The sequence below is a fragment of the Melopsittacus undulatus genome, chromosome 12 (assembly GCF_012275295.1).
Source record: "Melopsittacus undulatus isolate bMelUnd1 chromosome 12, bMelUnd1.mat.Z, whole genome shotgun sequence".
NCBI classification, from domain to species: Eukaryota; Metazoa; Chordata; class Aves; order Psittaciformes; family Psittaculidae; genus Melopsittacus; species Melopsittacus undulatus.
Window position 1 is genome coordinate 11,158,271 of NC_047538.1, and position 16,949 is coordinate 11,175,219.

At 52.4% G+C, this 16,949-nt stretch overlaps 1 protein-coding gene across 2 annotated transcripts in view; it reads left to right on the plus strand.

Annotated features, from left to right (window-relative positions):
• The window catches only part of RBM19 (RNA binding motif protein 19), a 69,912-nt gene that overhangs the window by 35,585 nt on the left and 17,378 nt on the right, over positions 1 to 16,949 (plus strand). For both annotated transcript variants that reach the window (XM_031047888.2, XM_031047889.2), the window contains exons 22-23: positions 8,897 to 9,002; positions 16,284 to 16,404. In XM_031047888.2, the coding sequence (XP_030903748.2) occupies positions 8,897 to 9,002; positions 16,284 to 16,404 (227 nt within the window). The remainder of the gene's footprint in view (positions 1 to 8,896; positions 9,003 to 16,283; positions 16,405 to 16,949) is intronic.

The following is a 16,949-nucleotide window of genomic DNA, read 5'->3' on the forward strand; positions in this document are numbered from 1 at the left end:
CTTGGGCAACATGGTCTGATGTGAGACATCCCTGTTCATGGCAGGGGTTGGCACTGGATGATCTTAAGGTCCTTTCCAACCCAAGCAATTCTGTGTGCTGGAACTGGGATCAGCACTGTTATTCTGGGGAGCATGTGGGGTACCTCATGGATTTAAACCTACAGCATGTCCATGGTGAGAGCTGGGCACTGAGCTGACACGGAGGGGTAGGAGATGCAAAGACTTGCAGGTAGGAGAGAGGAGAGTCCCAATGATGCCTTTAGCTGGGACAAGGGTACCCTGAACGAGGGGATGAAGGAGAGCTTGGTGAGGATTGCCTGGTACCAAGGCTGAGCAGGGATGCAGGAAGGGGCTGGGGCAGATGTGCCAGGCCAGTGTGGCTACTGGGGAGGGGAATCTGGAAAGGTGACTTAGGAATAGGGATGTGGGAGCTCTGCAGACCTCCCCCCTGCTCCCAAACCACCTTACCCTGGCCACTGTGTCTACCAGGATGATTTTCTTTTCTTGGCATCTATCTGTGGCAAAGCATCGCTTTATTCTGCCATGGGCACGGTGCCTCTTCCCCACACTGACAGCTGTAAGGAAAAGAGGTAAAACATGCACTCTGTAAGGTCCTCCACCATGTGTATCACAGTGGTTCTCCTTGCCCTGGACCTCAGGCTCTCCTCCTTCAAGCACAGCTCTGTCCTGCTGCCTTTTGACATAGAATCATGGAGTCAACTAAGTTGGAAAAGAACCTTAAGCTCATCAAATCCACTCTTTACCCCAGCACTGCCAAGGCCACCCCTAACCCATGGCGCTGAGGGCATTGTGTCCACGGTGTGTGAACACTTGCAAGGGTACAGGGTGTGAACCCTTGCCCTGGGCAGCCTGTTCCAATGCCTGAGCACCCTCTGGGGCAGGAATTGTTCCTCAGCTCCATCTAAACCTGCCCTGGTGCAGCCTGAGGCCGTTTCCTCTTGTCCCATCCCTTGTTCCTTGGGAGCAGAGCCCAGCCCCTCCTGGCTCCATCCTCCTGTCAGGCACTTGTAGGGAGCCATCAGGTCCCCCCTGAGCCTTCTCTTCTCCATCTGAACCCCCCAGGTCCCTCAGCCATTCCCCATCTCTCTTGTGCTCCAGGCCCTGCACCAGCTCCATTGCCCTTCTCTGGCCCCATCCATCACCTCAGTGTCTCTCTGGTAGTAAGAACTGGTGCATCTCCTGGTGCAGGCAGGTTTGGCCACCACTGCTCCCTCCCTTCACAACCACCCTGCTTTGCTTTGGGGTCTTTTCCGTGGTGCAAACACCATTGTGTGTTTCCAACTGGAGGAGCTGATGTGCAGGGAGCAGCGGGAGGGAATTAGCACCAAAGGATCCCGTGCCAAGCAGCCAGGATGGAGATAAAGCAGGAGGATCTTTGTGCCTAGCCAGGGAATGCTAATTGCCTTCCCTTCCTTGCAAACTTTGCAGATGATGCTCTTGAAGTCCTCAGTAAGATAAGCAGTTGCTGTGGCAGGTGTGCCGAAAGCACCGTCTGGATGCAATTAGATGTGTTTGTGAGAGAGCATTCCAGAGACAGGGAATGGGGCTGTTCCTGCCGGGAACATCCTAGGGGGCTTGTCCCACTCCCATGCAGGGCTCTTTGTGGAAAGCTTTGGTTGCTTCCAGCCTCATTTGGGGGATGCAGCATGGGAATCAGGCTGTAAGTTTCCAGCATGTCTGGCAGAAATAAAGCCTGGGGGTAAGGAGAGGTGTTACTTGTGCTGCAGGGACAGAAAGGTGGAAAATTGCTCTCGGTGACACATCAGAGACCCTCCGCGTGGGATGAACACCTAGGCTGGACACCATGTGTCCCAGCACCACAGCCCCACTTCTCCCATCAAAGAGGAATCCCTGGGTAATTTCTCTATCTTTCCAGGCTTCCTTTCCAGTCTTTTTGTGACTTCCAGGTTTTCTGCTGCTGTTGCTGTGGGGCTTTTCCTTTCTCTCTCATACCAAGGATGCTCGCATTCATGTTGCACAGGTTAAATTGCAAGTCCCTCTTCTACCTTCATGGATGGATCAAAGCGTTGTATGTCTGTGTGAGGTTGGCAGACAACAGTGGGCAGTGAGCTGGGATAATGGGAGAGGTGTGGAATCCTGAGGTCACCTTTATGGGGAAGCAGAGCTGAAGAGGAGCCTGGGGTCCCTGCTTCATTCCCCTGCTCTTTAGCAGCATCTCTTAGTGCTGGCTCCTCCCGCATCAGGATCTGAGGGTCATGTCTGGTCCTGGAGAACCTCCTGGTTTGAAAATGCTGTTCCTAATTTTCGTAGGGCCGTTATGTAGAACTGTGGTAAATGGCACTTTTCTATCCCAGAAGCCTTTGTTTCAGAGATCCCTGTCTCCTGCGGAGACCTGGAAATTCTGTTAGACTTGGGAGTCTCCACTTCACTCAGCAGCACAGGAGAAGGACAAGTGGGAATCACCCGTGTCCAGCTGAATACACAGGAAGCCTTTGGACACTCATGAGCTGAGGACACAGGCTTGAATAGCTCTGAAATCTCACTGGTGAGGCTCCCCAAGCAGACAGGGCTGCACTTCCTTTAGGTGTGGAGGAGGTTCCCCACTGCATCCACAAGCACAGCATTACTGGCAGCTCCTGCCTGGAAATGCTCCTTGCGCAAAAGAATGATTCACAATGGAATTGCTCAGCTTCCCTCCGTAAGGATGGCCAAAAGGGGAGCCTGGCTTTGGATGGGAAGCTCTGAGCAGGGTGGCCAGGTCTGTGCCCCAACACTGGCCTCAAGAAGGGGTTCACTGGGAGGACTGGGAGAATGCAGTAGCGCTTCTCCCAGCAGCACAAGGCTGGCACTGAGGAATTGCATCAAAGGAAACCCAGTTTTGCTGCTGCAGCAGATCAAGAGGCCTCCAAACAAAGACGATGCTCCTGGGCAGAGAGGTGGGGAAGCTGCAAAAACTGATGATCCATGTAGGAAGGAGCAAGGTGCAGACGTGGCTGTCCTCCCCCTGTGTACCATTGCCTTTTCATGGGGGTTTGAAGGCGATTTGCTTATCCAGCAGCATTGTCTAGTGCAGGTAAGGAGCCACTGTGGGAACGACGGATCAGCTTCGAGGTGGGGACCTGCTGCCCAGCATCGCTTCATCCATGCAGCCATGGGCTGCGGGTCCACCAGGACACCTCATGTGTTGTAAAGTCCTTCCAGCCATCATCTTCTGCCCCACTCCACCAGGGATGGAGGCAGCAGCAGTTTGCACTTCCATGAGGGTGTCTGGAGCCTCCGCTTTGCCCTCCTATGTGTTCAGAGGTTACCAGGATGTTCCTGATGATGATGATGATAGCAGTAATAGGGGAGATAGGTGGCAGAATATCTCCTCCAACTCTAACAGGATTTAAGCTAACAAGAGAGGAAGGCTTTCTTTTCTTTTTCCCTCCCTCTTTCCTTTCCCTTCCTCTTTTCAGGTATTTCCTGTGCTGGGGATAACACCACCAAGGGGTGTTAAATTGGCTCTGAATGTCCACCCCTGGCTGTCCACATTCTTGTAACGATTTCATTAGCTTGAATTATCCACGTTATTTTCTTGTAATGGGATTAGCCGTACTGGAGTCAGTGAAGTCCTGGAGTGGGAGGCGGGAGGGCCCTTCCCCTGCCTGTTTCATTAACTCTCTCATGCAGGGGGTGGAACTGGCCATGGCTCAGCCCAGGGGAAAAACCATTTGCCAGGGTCCTTCCTAAAAGAAGAAGAAAGAAAAAGGGCCATTATTTCCCTCCCCATTCCCTTATAATCAGCAAATCAGTGCAGAAGCAGAGGCTGGTAGGGATGTAATTTGCTAGAGGATGGAACGTCCTATTTGGGAGCAAAGATGGGGTGGAAATAATGCAGCTAAGATGCCCATTGCAAAGTGATTGGGTGAATTCTGCTGGAATGATGAGTGGCTGCAGCCTGCTGCTGGGTGCAGCAAGAGAAGGGAAGGACTTGTGTCTCTTGGGTTCGTGTTCCCTGCCCAGAGCCATGTCTGATGAGCCTGGCTCATTCACTTGAGCTCTGGCCTAGGGCTGCCAGCAGTCATCAGGGAGGATAGAGTCAGCAGCACATGGTGCATGAGGCATCCCTGCCCATGGCAGAGGGTTGGAACTGGATGATCTTGAGGTCCTTTCCAACACAAACCATTCTATGAGAAGGCAGTGAGAGCAGAGAAAGAGGTGGTGGCAGTAGATGGCAATCCATAGGAAGGTTGGCAACCTTGCTAGAGGTTTTCATGAGCAGTGGTTCACTAATATCTAATCTCAATCACCTCTCTTTCATCTTGAAGCCATTCCCCCTTGTCATTGCTCCCCAGCACTTGCAATCTGGGCACGAGAGCACACAAGGATTAGTAAATCCCTTGCACTAAACCAGGCTGTGAGGAAGCACCTGGGGTGCAGGAGGACATGGCTGCACACAATCCAAAAGTGCAGGGCATGGGGTGGTCCCATAGTATCTATTCTAAACCTACCTTCTTCCAGCTTGAAGCCAGTCCCTTTTGTCACTGTTTGTTGGTTAGTTATATTAATTGTGCTAATTGCCATAACCACTATTGATAGAGGCAGTTTTGGTGGGGGACAAAAGCAAAGAGCAAGAGCTTTGCCAAGGAGGCAGCAGGTTTGCAAACCCCCCAACAACCCGCCATGCATACACTGCTCCATCACCTCCTGCCTTCCTTCCCCATATAGTAACAAGAATCAGTGTCCTCTGAAATCCCAAGTGGGACCAGGGCTTGGAGAGGTGTGGGATGGATTTGGAGGACCTTTCCCTCAACGAGTCATACATCCCAGGCTCCACAGAAACATGCAGTATTCCCAGAGATGCCAGTAGGGCCATCCCCTCCCTGCCACCCACAGGGGATCCAGCACTGCTTCATGGCATTGCCAGCTATCAGGTGTTCTTGTGGTGCTGCAGCCATCCCTTTGCTTCCCTGGCTGAATAGAGGGAAGAGAAGTAGATTTCTCCTCCACACTACAAGCTGGCTGCAGGTCAGAGGAACATCACTCCTTGGGATTGTAATTACATCCTTCTGGCACAGGCCAGCTGAGAGGCAAGTCCTTTGCCTGCTAATTATAGGACATTATATTGCTCTTAACCAGAGCACACTCTAGCTTGGTGGACAACACACTGCTCACTTGGAAGGCGCTTGCCCATCCTTCATCAGCATGGCCAAGCAGCCAGGTGAGGACAGGGATACAGGTGCTCCCCAGAAGCTTTCTTCCCTCCTCTGCCAGCATCACCCACAAATGCTCACCTGCATCTCCCTCCCTTTCCATCACTTCTCTCCTGCTGCCCAGCCCATTGTGCTTCCAACCCAGTATCACCTGAGTGCCAGCACCATCTTCTCCTGCTGACTCCACCACCTCTTTTCAGTGCTCCTCGTCTCCCACCAGGTTCTCTTTGCATTTCTGCCCCCTGCTTCCAAGTCTGACCCAGTGTCCAAGCATGGCCCCATCACTGCCCCAGGCAGCAATGGCAGTGGATTGCAGGTGCTCATTCATGAGACAGGGACCTCCAGACCAGGGTGAGCTGCAAGCTCCTTAGGACCAGTCAAGACCTGTCCAGCCCTGGTTGTTATTTTGATGTCCCATACACAAAGATGTGTTCATCTTGGTGTGCCCTCAGCTATGAGCTGATCGAGCACTCTTGGGTTGCCAGGTTCTGTAAAGGAAACCTCTTTCTCTGATTTACATCCCTTCAGGAAATAGACTGAGATGAGCTCTTAGGCAGAAGCTCTTCCCTGTGAAGGTGCTGAGGCGCTGGCACAGGGTGCCCAGAGAAGCTGTGGCTGCCCCATCCCTGGCAGTGTTCAAGGCCAGGTTGGACACAGGGGCTTGGAGCAGCTGCTCCAGTGGAAGGTGGCAGAGACTTGGAAGTGGATGAGCTTTAAGGTCCCTTTGAACCCAACCCAGGCTGGGATTCTATGATCACTGGGGAGGTTGTACAGGACATTTGGCTTTGCCAGACTTGTTACAGATGAAGTCTCAGCCTGGTGCGGTGCCACCAAGAGCTGCCAGAAACCCAGCCCCAGGCCAGGCGTGTGGGTCTGGTGGGTGCAGGACTCACCAGAAAAGAGATTAGAGTCTTCCACAAACAAGTCACTGTGTAAAGAAGGAAAGGGGTTTGCTCCTGCGACCACCAGGTCCTTCAATGCTTGTGCTGGGGCTGAGCCCTGGCGCTAGTGCAGACACTCAGGAGCAGTTGAGAAGACCTGGATGCTGATGGGTACAATGCAGAAACCACTTGTGTTTCACACTCATGCTAAATCCAGGGCCTTCCCTGTGAACCATTGTGCTTGGGGCCAGGAGCCTGGCATGATGTTGGCAAAGGGATTTGGTGCCAGCGCTTTCTGATCTCTGTCCAGTTTGACAAGGAGAGATATGCTGGCTCCGGGAACCCCCATCCCTGGTCAGCTTCAAGAATCCCCATCCCTGCTGCATTCTCATGCTGGTTGTGCCCACTGGGACCACGTTGTGGAAGGGGAAAGAGGAGGCAGTGACCGCAGGCCCAAGTTGCTGTGAGTCCCTCTGCCATCCCCACCCCAGGAAGAGCGTGTTTTAAAGCAGCTCAGTGGGACCTTATGGTCGAGCTGTTGTTCAGCAGCCTGTATTAAAGCTGCTTTCTTCCTCCCCTGTAATTTTGCTCAGGTTTTGCCTGTGTCCCTTCTGCCATCCTTCCTCCTGTGGCTTTACCCATGGCACAATCCATGCACAGCCATCCGGGAGCTGGAAGGCTGCAGCATCGATGCGGGAGCAGACATGCAGCATCTGCCTTCCTCGGGTACCAGGAGCCTGGCACTGCGGGGGGTAATTGGGTTCCCTCCTCCTCTGCCTTTCTCCCCCCTTCCCAAAATCCAGAGGAAATAATTGGAAAAGAGAGGTGTGAGCCTCTGCCTGGCACTGGAGAGGGGAACATTAAAGGCCCGAGCTCTCCACTTCATTCGCAGCTCCTGGGCTGGTAATTGCTGTGTTGTGGTTTCTAATTAGCACCACAGTTGGGGGTAGGTGTTTTACTGGCAGCCCTGGTGGGGTCAGCCCCGTCTCTTCGGCTTCCCTCACTCCCCTGCTTTGCCTCCTTCCTGATGGATCCATCCCTCTGGGAGCAGCTGCTGGGTACCACTGCCCTTCCTCCCTGCAGCTGCCCATGCAGGCTGATGCTCGTGGCCAAACCTGATCTGGATCAGGTCCCCACTGCCTCCAAACGTCTCCCAGCATGAATGTCTCTGAGCTGGGACTGAAGGAAAGAAGAAGCATCTTCTGTCTCTGCCCAGGGTTAAGGTGGGTCACCACGGCCCCTGGGACCCCATGAGCCCCTTCTTGCCCATCCTCACCCACCTGCCTGTTGTTTCTCGGTGTCAAAGGCAGACACGTGGTGTTGTAGTGCACAGAGTTAAGCGTTGTCTGAGACCTCCTCCCTTTTAGCAGACATTCTGCTCCCCATAGGCAATGCCTGTGATGTTTCCCATAGTCTGAAGCAAGCACCCCCCTGCCCATGCCACCATAGGCTGTCTCTCTAGGTGCTCATCTCCTTGGGCCAGGAGCTGTCTCATTACCTCTCCCTTAACCCAACTATGGCAGGGATGCTGCAGGCTATAGGAGCCACCCGCAGAGCTCCTGGGACCCCTGTTTGCCTGCATCCCCATGCAGGAGGCCCCTTCTGCTGCTCCCGGGGGCTGAGCATCCCCACAGGCAAGGCTGCTCCCTCCCCTCCACTCGGGTTTGTTTGTTTGTGTAACACCAGCTCGAAAGGGGCAGGAGGGAGGGAAAGCACTGAGGAAGAGACGTGCGGATTCATTTTGCAGCTTCATAATGGTACATTTACACACCACGTTGCCTAAGGAAATTGGGGAGATGAATGCCTGGTCATGCTGCCAGTGCACCAGGTTAACTCCTAGGATTTAGCTTATATCATTTCACGAGAGCATTTATGGCCTTTACTGTGTTTATTCCCAGGTGCTCTTTGGCACGGCTGCATCCCGGGTTCCTTTTGTGTATGCACGTGTGTGTGTGTGTGGAGATTTCCAAATGAAATAACACATCTAGTCAGACCTGGCCCACATTAAATATTTATTGCCTGCAGTTTGTGCATATGTGTTTGATAAATGGCTGGAAGGGGAGGGGAGGAGAAGGGGAAGCGGGAGCTCGGATGCGGAGAAAGCATCGGCTTTGTCCTGGAATTCCTCCAGGGGATGGCACTGGAGAGGGCTCTTTCGGGTCTGTTTTCAGGCTTTTTGGACAAGGTCCAGGCTAGCGGGGTGGGTGGGTGCTTTGGTGCTCAAGTGACAAGTTCCTTCTCTAGGGACAGGCATACCATGACAAGGTGTCCTCTTGGGTTGTGGCTGAGCCCTACCCCACACCCTCCAGCTAAACAGAAACCCCCTTATTTCCCCATTCCTTGCCTTTCTACCCTGTTGGCACTCAAAAACTTGGCTGAAATGCTGCTGGATCTGAGGGTTGTTGTGCAGGACTCAGGTCTGCTGAGTTCACCTCTCTATGTTCAGCAAGCTTAAGTAAAAGCAGGTTATTCCAGCCCATGAAAGAGGCTGGGTGGTTGGAAATGCAGGTACCCAAGTGTTAAAGTGAGGAAATGCAGTCTTAAAAGTGATGCCCAACATCTGTGGAGCAGAGGGATGGGGCTACAACACGCTCTGGGGATGGAGGAAGTACTCTGGAAAGAGAACAGGTCCCCATGGGGCCATGCTCTGGCTCATGTCTGTATTCTGTGCACTCTTCAGAGGTGCAAATCCGTCTGGTTTGGTGCTGGATTGGAGCAGCAGTAACTCTTCAGCTGCTCTGAATGAGGCCTGCAACCGGTAGCACTGTGGCTTGTGCTAAACTGATGGCTCTTCCCTTGATCTCACAGTGTCTTTGCTTTTCCCTTTCCAATTCCCAGCACCTTTGGAGAGCTGAAGACTGTCCGGCTGCCCAAGAAAATGGCAGGAACAGGATCCCACCGGGGCTTTGGCTTCGTGGATTTCCTCACCAAGCAGGATGCCAAGGTAAGATGTAGTCTTCCTCTTTGGTGCTCTCCTAGCCTGGTCTCAGAGCTGATGGAGGGAGCCTGGAGGCTCTGTCCCACCGAGGCTTAGCCCAGAGTTGGGGCAGGCTGTTACCATTCAGCAGCAAAGCTGGTAGCCTCCAGGTTACAATGCAGAAACCAAACCTAAGCCATAATGGGCATGGGTTTGGTGTAACTGATAAAATGGCCAAAATTCCTTGTACTGTAGAAGGGCAGGGGCTTATTTTTGAGGTTTATCAGAAACCAGATGAAAAGGGATGGGTTTGACCAACATTAACACATTAGGAAACCTGACTAGATGTCCCACCTCCACTGCTGCCTTGGGTTAAGGGGAGTTTTGGCTATTGTGGTTGTTCACTGTTGTAAATTGTGCAAGGCTGATGTTCATCAGTTCCTCTGTGTGTTTTGAGAGCAGCCTTCCCCTGGTGCTTTTCAGGTGGTGCAGAGAGAACACAAACCCAAAGATCAAGTTCTGTAATACAGTCATTAGTCTTGGTCTGAAGAGGGGACTTGGCTGTCACAGGTTATCACAGAATCATAGAATAGTTAGGGTTGGAAAGGACCTTAAGATCATCCAGTTCCAACCCCCCTGCTATGGCAGGGACACCTCACAGTAAACCATATTACCCAAGGCTTCATCCAACCTGGCCTTGAACACTGCCAGGGATGGAGCATTCACAACCTCCCTGGGCAACCCATTCCAGTGCCTCACCACCCTCACAGTAAAGAATTTCTTCCTTAGATCCATTCTAAACTTCCCCTGTTTAAGCTTGAACCCATTACCCCTTGTCTTGTCACTGCAGTCCCTAATGAAGAGTCCCTCCCCAGCATCCTTATGTCCCCCCTTCAGATACTGGAAGGCTGCTATGAGGTCTCTACACAGCCTGCTCTTCTCCAGGCTGAACAGCCCCAACTTTCTCAGCCTGTCTTCATATGGGAGGTGCTCCAGTCCCCTGATCATCCTTGTAACCTCCTCTGGACTTGTTCCAACAGCTCCATGTCCTTTTTATGTTGAGGACACCAGAACTGCACACAATGCTCCAGGTGAGGTCTCACAAGAGCAGAGTAGAGGGGCAGGATCACCTCCTTTGACCTGCTGGTCACGCTCCTTTTGATGCAGCCCAGGATACGGTTGCTTTCTGGGCTGTAAGCACATACTGAAGCCAGCTCATGTTCATTTTCTCATTGACCAACACCCCCAAGTCCTTCTCCACAGGGCTGCTCTGAATCTGTTTTCTGCCCAACCTGTAGCTGGCCAAGGATGCTTTCTCAACACCAAGAACTGAGCTCCTGAAGGTTGAAAGAACGTTTTGCTTTAACCAAAGCCCACAGATTGTTCCAATATCCTGGTGTCTTCACAACCTGCATGCACTTTCTGCTGCTAAATATTCCATAGCATTTTCAGCTGGAATAGATTCCTGTTCAAAATGCTCTTGTCTGTTATTCTTTTGGAGCTTTCCTATATGGCTAAATTCCCTATTTGCAAAAGGAACAAGAGGGTTGTAGCCTGTCTGATAGTGATGTTCTCTCTTTGCCAGTGGTTCAGGAGCAGGCATGGTCTGTTATGCCCTGGGCAGGAGAAGGGTCCTCAGCCCTGCTGGAAGGTGCTGTGTGGGTACTCCCAGCACCAGAGCAGGGCAGGTTTCATCCCCACTGCTGGCTCCTGGCAGTTTGCACAGTATCTTGAAGGGGAATGGTTGTGGGCACAAGGTAAGGGGTATTATTCCTGAAGGGAATGGGCCACATGGCTCCACTGACTCCCTAAGACTCTGAATTTACGAGACCAGAGCTGAAGGACAGAGGAGGGGGAGCAAGCAGAGCCTGTGTTTATGTTTTTAGACAGGATTCATTGATCCAGGATCACCAGGGACTATTAGATCATCCCTTCCAGTCTGACCTCCCGTATACCACAGTACATAGAGTTTCTTTGTTAGTCCTGTATTGATCCTGATTCAAACTTCCTTCTGCTCAGCATTTGTCCTCTCCTTGCCCACTGGGCAGCGTGGGGTGCAGTGAGTCCCCCTGGGAACTGGTTTCTCTCCCCGTGCCCATGGCTCTGCTTGAACTCCAGCTGGGGGCTGCTTTGCTTTAACCTCTGCTTCACTCCAGAGTCACTCAGGATTTCTCCCTGGTGTTTGAATTGGTCTTTTCCTAAAGTAAATGGAAAGATGTGTACAGGGACCTGGCTGGTTGTCATCGAACCATAGAACCCCAGACTGGTTTGGGTTGCACGGGACCTTAAAGCCCATCCAGCTCCAACCCCTGCTATGGACAGGGATACCTTCCTCTAGACCAGGTTGCTCCAAGCCCTCACAGGGAAGAGCTTCTGCCTAAAAGCTCATCTCAGTCTCCCCTCGGGCAGGTTCAAGCCATTCCCCTTGGCCTGTCCCTACAGGCCCTTGTCCCAAGCCCCTCTCCAGCTTTCCTGCAGCCCCTTTAGGCACTGGAGCTGCTCTCAGGTCTCCCCTTCAGGAGCCTTCTCTTGTCCAGGCTGCCCCAGCCCAGCTCTCTCAGCCTGGCTCCAGAGCAGAGCTGCTCCAGCCCTCGCAGCATCTCCATGGCCTCCTCTGGCTTTGCTCCAACAGTTCCACATCCCTCTTGTGCGTCCTTATTGCTGCTCAGTTTGGGGGTGCATGGGGCAGCACCCGCTTTTCTGCTTGCTTTCAGAAGGAAACAGGGCAGAGGCTCAGTGTCTGCCTCCCATCCCTCTTCAGCCCCATGGGGACCCAGTGGCTGATTCCAGCTGTGCTGGACAAGCAGATCTCAGTGGTAGGAAGCCCATCCATCATGGGGAGCACTGGGAGGGCACTAGCCTGGGGCGGCATTTCCAAAGCTCATGGAAGCCACAGGAGGTGAGCATGCAGGGAGCAAGCTGCCCTTTGGAAGAGCATCTGTGGGGGACGTTGTGCTTCTCCAGCAAACCAGCTCTTCTTCCTTTTCTTTTTCTCTCACTCATCTCATTGAGGGATTTAATTGTCTCACAAGTGTCACATCAAGTACACTCCATTGGCCGTCTGCAAGAGGATGCGCTGGGTATTGATGAATAAGATCCTGAATATTGTAAACAGGGCCATAACTGGCTCTGAGTTTATTGCTTAGTGAAATGAGAGAGGAGGGGAGTGGGCCTGGAGACCTCGGAGCTGAATAGCTTGTGGCTGTCAGTGATGTTGTTGCTCACAGTGGTAATGTGGAAATCGCTTCTAAGCGTCTTATAAAACATGATGGGTTTGTAATGGAATAGTTAAGGGGGCTTTGTTGAGCATTTAAAGCCTGTGACCTCTCGTGTTTGTCTTTTTCTCTGGGCAATCTCAACCGCTGTGGGAATGGATATGGAGATTTTCCAAAGCAGGGACAGGGATGTGGGGCTCCTGCTCTCAACTGTCCTGTTGGGTTCCCCAAGGAGAGCAGTGGGGGCTCCTTGCTTATAGGGAAGGTGATGTTCAGGCAGGGCACAGAATGCTGCTGGTGGGAGCATCTTCTCCCCATCCCATCATCTGCTCACCCTTCAGAGCCCCATTCTCAAGCCTGGCTTTCCCACGGTGATGCCTGCAGCCAGGGCTGTCTCTTGGGTCATTTGACAGCTCCCAGGGTGATGAATGGACTCCACTGGGAGCGTTACACCACCATCAGGTGAAATCAGCAGCCCTCTGTCTTCTGTGTTGTGAGCATTGAACAGACCACAGCACACACACATGCACAGCCAGGCAATGGGGAAGGGCTCATGACAAAGGCAGCAGTGGGAGGGACAAAGTAATACTCACAAAGAGGGTTTGTGTGCCTGCTGATCATAGAATGGTTGGGTTGGAAGGGACCTTAAAGCTCATCCATGGGCAGGGACACCTTCCGCTAGAGCAGCTTGCTCCAAGCCCCTGTGTCCAACCTGGCCTTTGGTTTTAAATCCCCACTGCCAGCTGACCACTAGCTGGGAGTACATGGAAGCTAGGGGATGAGAAGGGGAACTTTGATCTGCTGGCAAATAGCAGATGAATGCCGTTAAGGCAGCGTTACCCATTTGCCATGTTCCCTGGGCAGAATTGCTGGGGGATTGTTTTTATTTGTGAACTATTAACTGGAAGCCAAGTTTCCACTTTCCTTCCCTGTTGATATAAAAATGCATCTGGTCTCCAAACAGAAATTGCCCATTCGGGAAAGACAGTCAAGCCTTTAAAAATGCATGCACATGGAAGGCGAAAATCCTTGTGTGCAGCTGGCATCGCAGAGAGCATCCTCAGTTGGGACTGGCTTTTGTGACAAAGGGAAATTTATCAAGCTCCTAATGTTGTTGACCCTTTGTCCCTCTAATGACTCCAGCCCGGAGGCCCTTCAGCTTGAGTATTTAATAGGGCAAGGGGGACTCTCTAGGCAGAGCAGCACTGTCCTCCAAATTAACATGGCATTTAGGGATGGAGCTGTAGCACTCGGGGGTGACAGGCGCAATGGTCCGGTCTCTTGATCTCTGCCTCTCCACTGCCCCAGCGCAGCAGGCTCTGCTCCAGAGCAGCATCTGTCGTGTCCCAGTGCCTTCGTCTGAGCTTATCAGCCACCACATCACTTTGAAAGCCCCTTTCTGAATCCCACAAGCATTCTTAAGCTGCTGTTCCAGCCCCTCTTCTCTTTTCTCTGCTCTTTTCCCTGGCTGGGCTCTATCGCTGCCCAGGCTGTACTCGGAGCTAGCAGCAAAGCCCCACCGCACTGAGATACAGCATTAAGCTTGAACCAACCAACGGGTTTTAAGCATCCTGTTTCCTAGGCATGGAAGGCCATAGGGTTTTCATGCAACCCATGACCATTTGGAAAGCAGAAGAGACCTGTGACGAGGATTACCAGGGCTCTTCAGCTTACGGTGTTACCTGGCTGTGGGGGTACACCTCTCTTCATCCCTAATTCAGGTAGAGCTAAACAAACCTCTGGCTATTCAGTGCTGTCTTTGGAAGCCAGCCTGTTTGTCTTCATGTCATATTGCTCATGTGATTAAAATGTATTTTTTCCCTACCTATCCTTTAATTTGGAATAGCAGCAGTAGCAAATGTCCTCCTCTTGCTGGAAGATTCCCAGCAGTGTGGATGTATAGGGGTGGCATTTGTCCCATTCACCCTTTTGTATTTTAAATCATGAGTGGTTTCTCTGGTTTTGAGTCCTGAAGAAGTCTTTATTCCTCTCAGTGCAGTGCTAAGTTTTATGGTGCAGCTTGCTTCCAAAGGAAGTGACATTCACATCTTTAATTGTAGAATCACAGACTGGTTTGGGTTGAAAAGGACCCTAAAGCCTTTACCACCCTCACAGGGAAGAGCTTCTGCCTAAGAGCTCATCTCAGTCTCCCCTGTTCTGTCAGGTTAAAGCCATTCCCCTTGGCCTGTCCCTACAGGCCCTTGTCCCAAGCCCCTCTCCAGCTTTCCTGCAGCCCCGTTAGGCACTGGAGCTGCTCTCAGGTCTCCCCTTCAGGAGCCTTCTCTTGTCCAGGCTGCTCCAGCCCAGCTCTCTCAGCCTGGCTCCAGAGCAGAGCTGCTTCAGCCCTCGCAGCATCCCCATGGCCTCTGCACTCACTCCAACTGCTCCATGTCCCTCTTGTGCCACTGCCCCAGAACTGGATGCAGGACTCTGCTGCTCCAGTGGACTGAAAGGGTCTCCTGTGATCTCACCCTGGCATCCTGAGCTTTGCTTTCTCCCGGATGCACACTAGCTCACTTTGGGAGTGTGTTTGGCTGGGAAGTGCCCATGTCCCCAGGCTGCTGGCAGATGCATCTCTCCCAGCGGGTTTATTCTATGCAGTACAGCTTAATGGCAACATCTGGCTTCCTTTTTGCTCCATGACCTTTCCCATTGCTGCCAGCAAAACCAGAGGATGCCTTATCCCAAATGGAGCTGAGCAGACGAGGACATGGCAGAGCAAGTGGCTTGGAGGATGAGAGCCCACCATGCACCACACATGATTATGGACACATTCAGCATGGATTGCCCTCCTCCATGACCTGCTGTGGAGTGCAGTGAGGTTGCTGGGGCTCTCTGCTTGTCTTCCAGCCTTCCTCTTCCTTTGTGCTACAGGAAGTGAGTACTTAAGGAGTATAAATTAACAAATGAGATCCACTGATTGGAGCTGCAGTTGTTTGCCAGGCTTTGGCAATAACTTGGTGCCAGCGCAGCTGCCCACTGCCACCTCCCCTAGAGGGCTTATTTAAGCCAACACATTGCTCTGTGGATTGGAAGATGGGTTTTTGAAACACCAGCAGTGGCAAATAAACCCAGCTGTAGGTGCAAAAGCACCAGCCAGGCTTGCAGCCCTTAGGACAGGAATGGGGTCAGCCACAAGGAGCTGGTGATGATGGATACAGTGAGGAGCTGGTGCTCCATGGTTCTCTTCTTTGTAGTCAATTGGAATTATATGAGTGAAAGGGATTCAGAAGTAGGGGGAAATGGAGGTTATTGAATGCTGGCACTGGAAATGGGGGAGGTTTGGTTGAGGTTTGTAAGCAAGTTGCTCCCGCAGGGTCCTGCCTGCAGAGGAATGGTTTAGGCAGCCAAAGCCTCTTGCAGGAAGGGCCGCTCTGCCCAGAGATGTGTTATTTGGGGACACAGAAATGGTTCAGAATTCCTGTTTAACAAACGGGCTTTTCCAAGACAGCCTTGGAGCTCTGGATGGGAGGACACATCCCTGATGGACAGCGAGATATGTTCCTGTGGTGCTTGGGATGGGAGGATGCATCCCTGACAGACAGCAGGATATGTTCCTGTGGTGCTCGGAATGGGAAGACACATCCCTGATGGACAGTGGGATATGTTCCTGTGGTGCTCAGAATGGGAAGACACATCCCTGATGCCCAGCAGGATGTGTTTCTGTGGTCCTACAGCTGCCCTATTTGTTCCAGAGATGCGAGTTTGCAGAGCTCATGGTCTGACTTTGCAGTTGACCCTCTTATGCTGCCCCAGGTGTCCTCAGCCCAGCTCAGGTGTGGTGCCAGGGTGATGCAGGGCTGCAGCCAGCCTTGAGCTGCTTGCTAGGCTGGGTTTGAGCCTGCTCCCTGGTGAGCAGCAGCAGCCTGCAGGAATGGTGGTGGGTGTTTGCTCTGCTGCAAGTACGGAGAAGATAAATGACTGAGTCAAAGCCACTGATGGAGATGAATCCTTGCCCCATCAGAGCAAAGCAGGATGTTCTCTGGTGGCCTTTTAGATTCAGGGCAGGGGGAGGGACATCTTTGCTTTGTCTCATATGAGCTTGCTTTTATTTTCTCCTTTCTGATCTCCTTTTTCCCTGTTAACTCTGCAGAAAGCATTTGACGCCCTGTGCCACAGCACACACTTGTACGGCCGGAGGCTGGTCTTGGAGTGGGCAGACACAGAGGAGACAGTGGAAGCCCTGAGACGGAAAACAGCAGACCATTTCCATGGTAAGGCAGCAGCATCCTTCTGGCCTGTCACTACATCCCTGCCTGGCACAGTCCCATCTGGCACGTGCTGCCTGGTCCACACAAGCCCTTTCCCTGCCACTACCAGCTTGCCAAAGCTGGCAGGGAGATGCTGGAGCCTGAGGATGCAGGGGGAAGCAGGAGGCATCCAGGCCATGGCTTTGTCTGACAGCTCTCTGTGTGGATGTGAGCCCATTAACTCTTTGTGTGCTGGCAGTGCAGAGGCACCTCGATGCCACAATGCTTTCACTTCATGCACATGCACCCTGGGGTGCTCTGTAGTTGGGGACCAGGCCCTGGCGATGCAAAGGGATGGATAACTTGGCTGTCAGTTGAGACACGGACAGGGCTGTTTGAATCAGGTTCCTGAGAATGACAGCTCGGCAGATAACAGCACTGCAGGCTCCTATTGACAGCCATCGACAGGCACAAATGCATTGCTTGGCAAATATTTATGTAGGAAGGGCTCCCCTGGGCTGGAGGGCTAAGCTGGGGATCAATGCTCTTCCTCCTCCATCCCTTCCTAG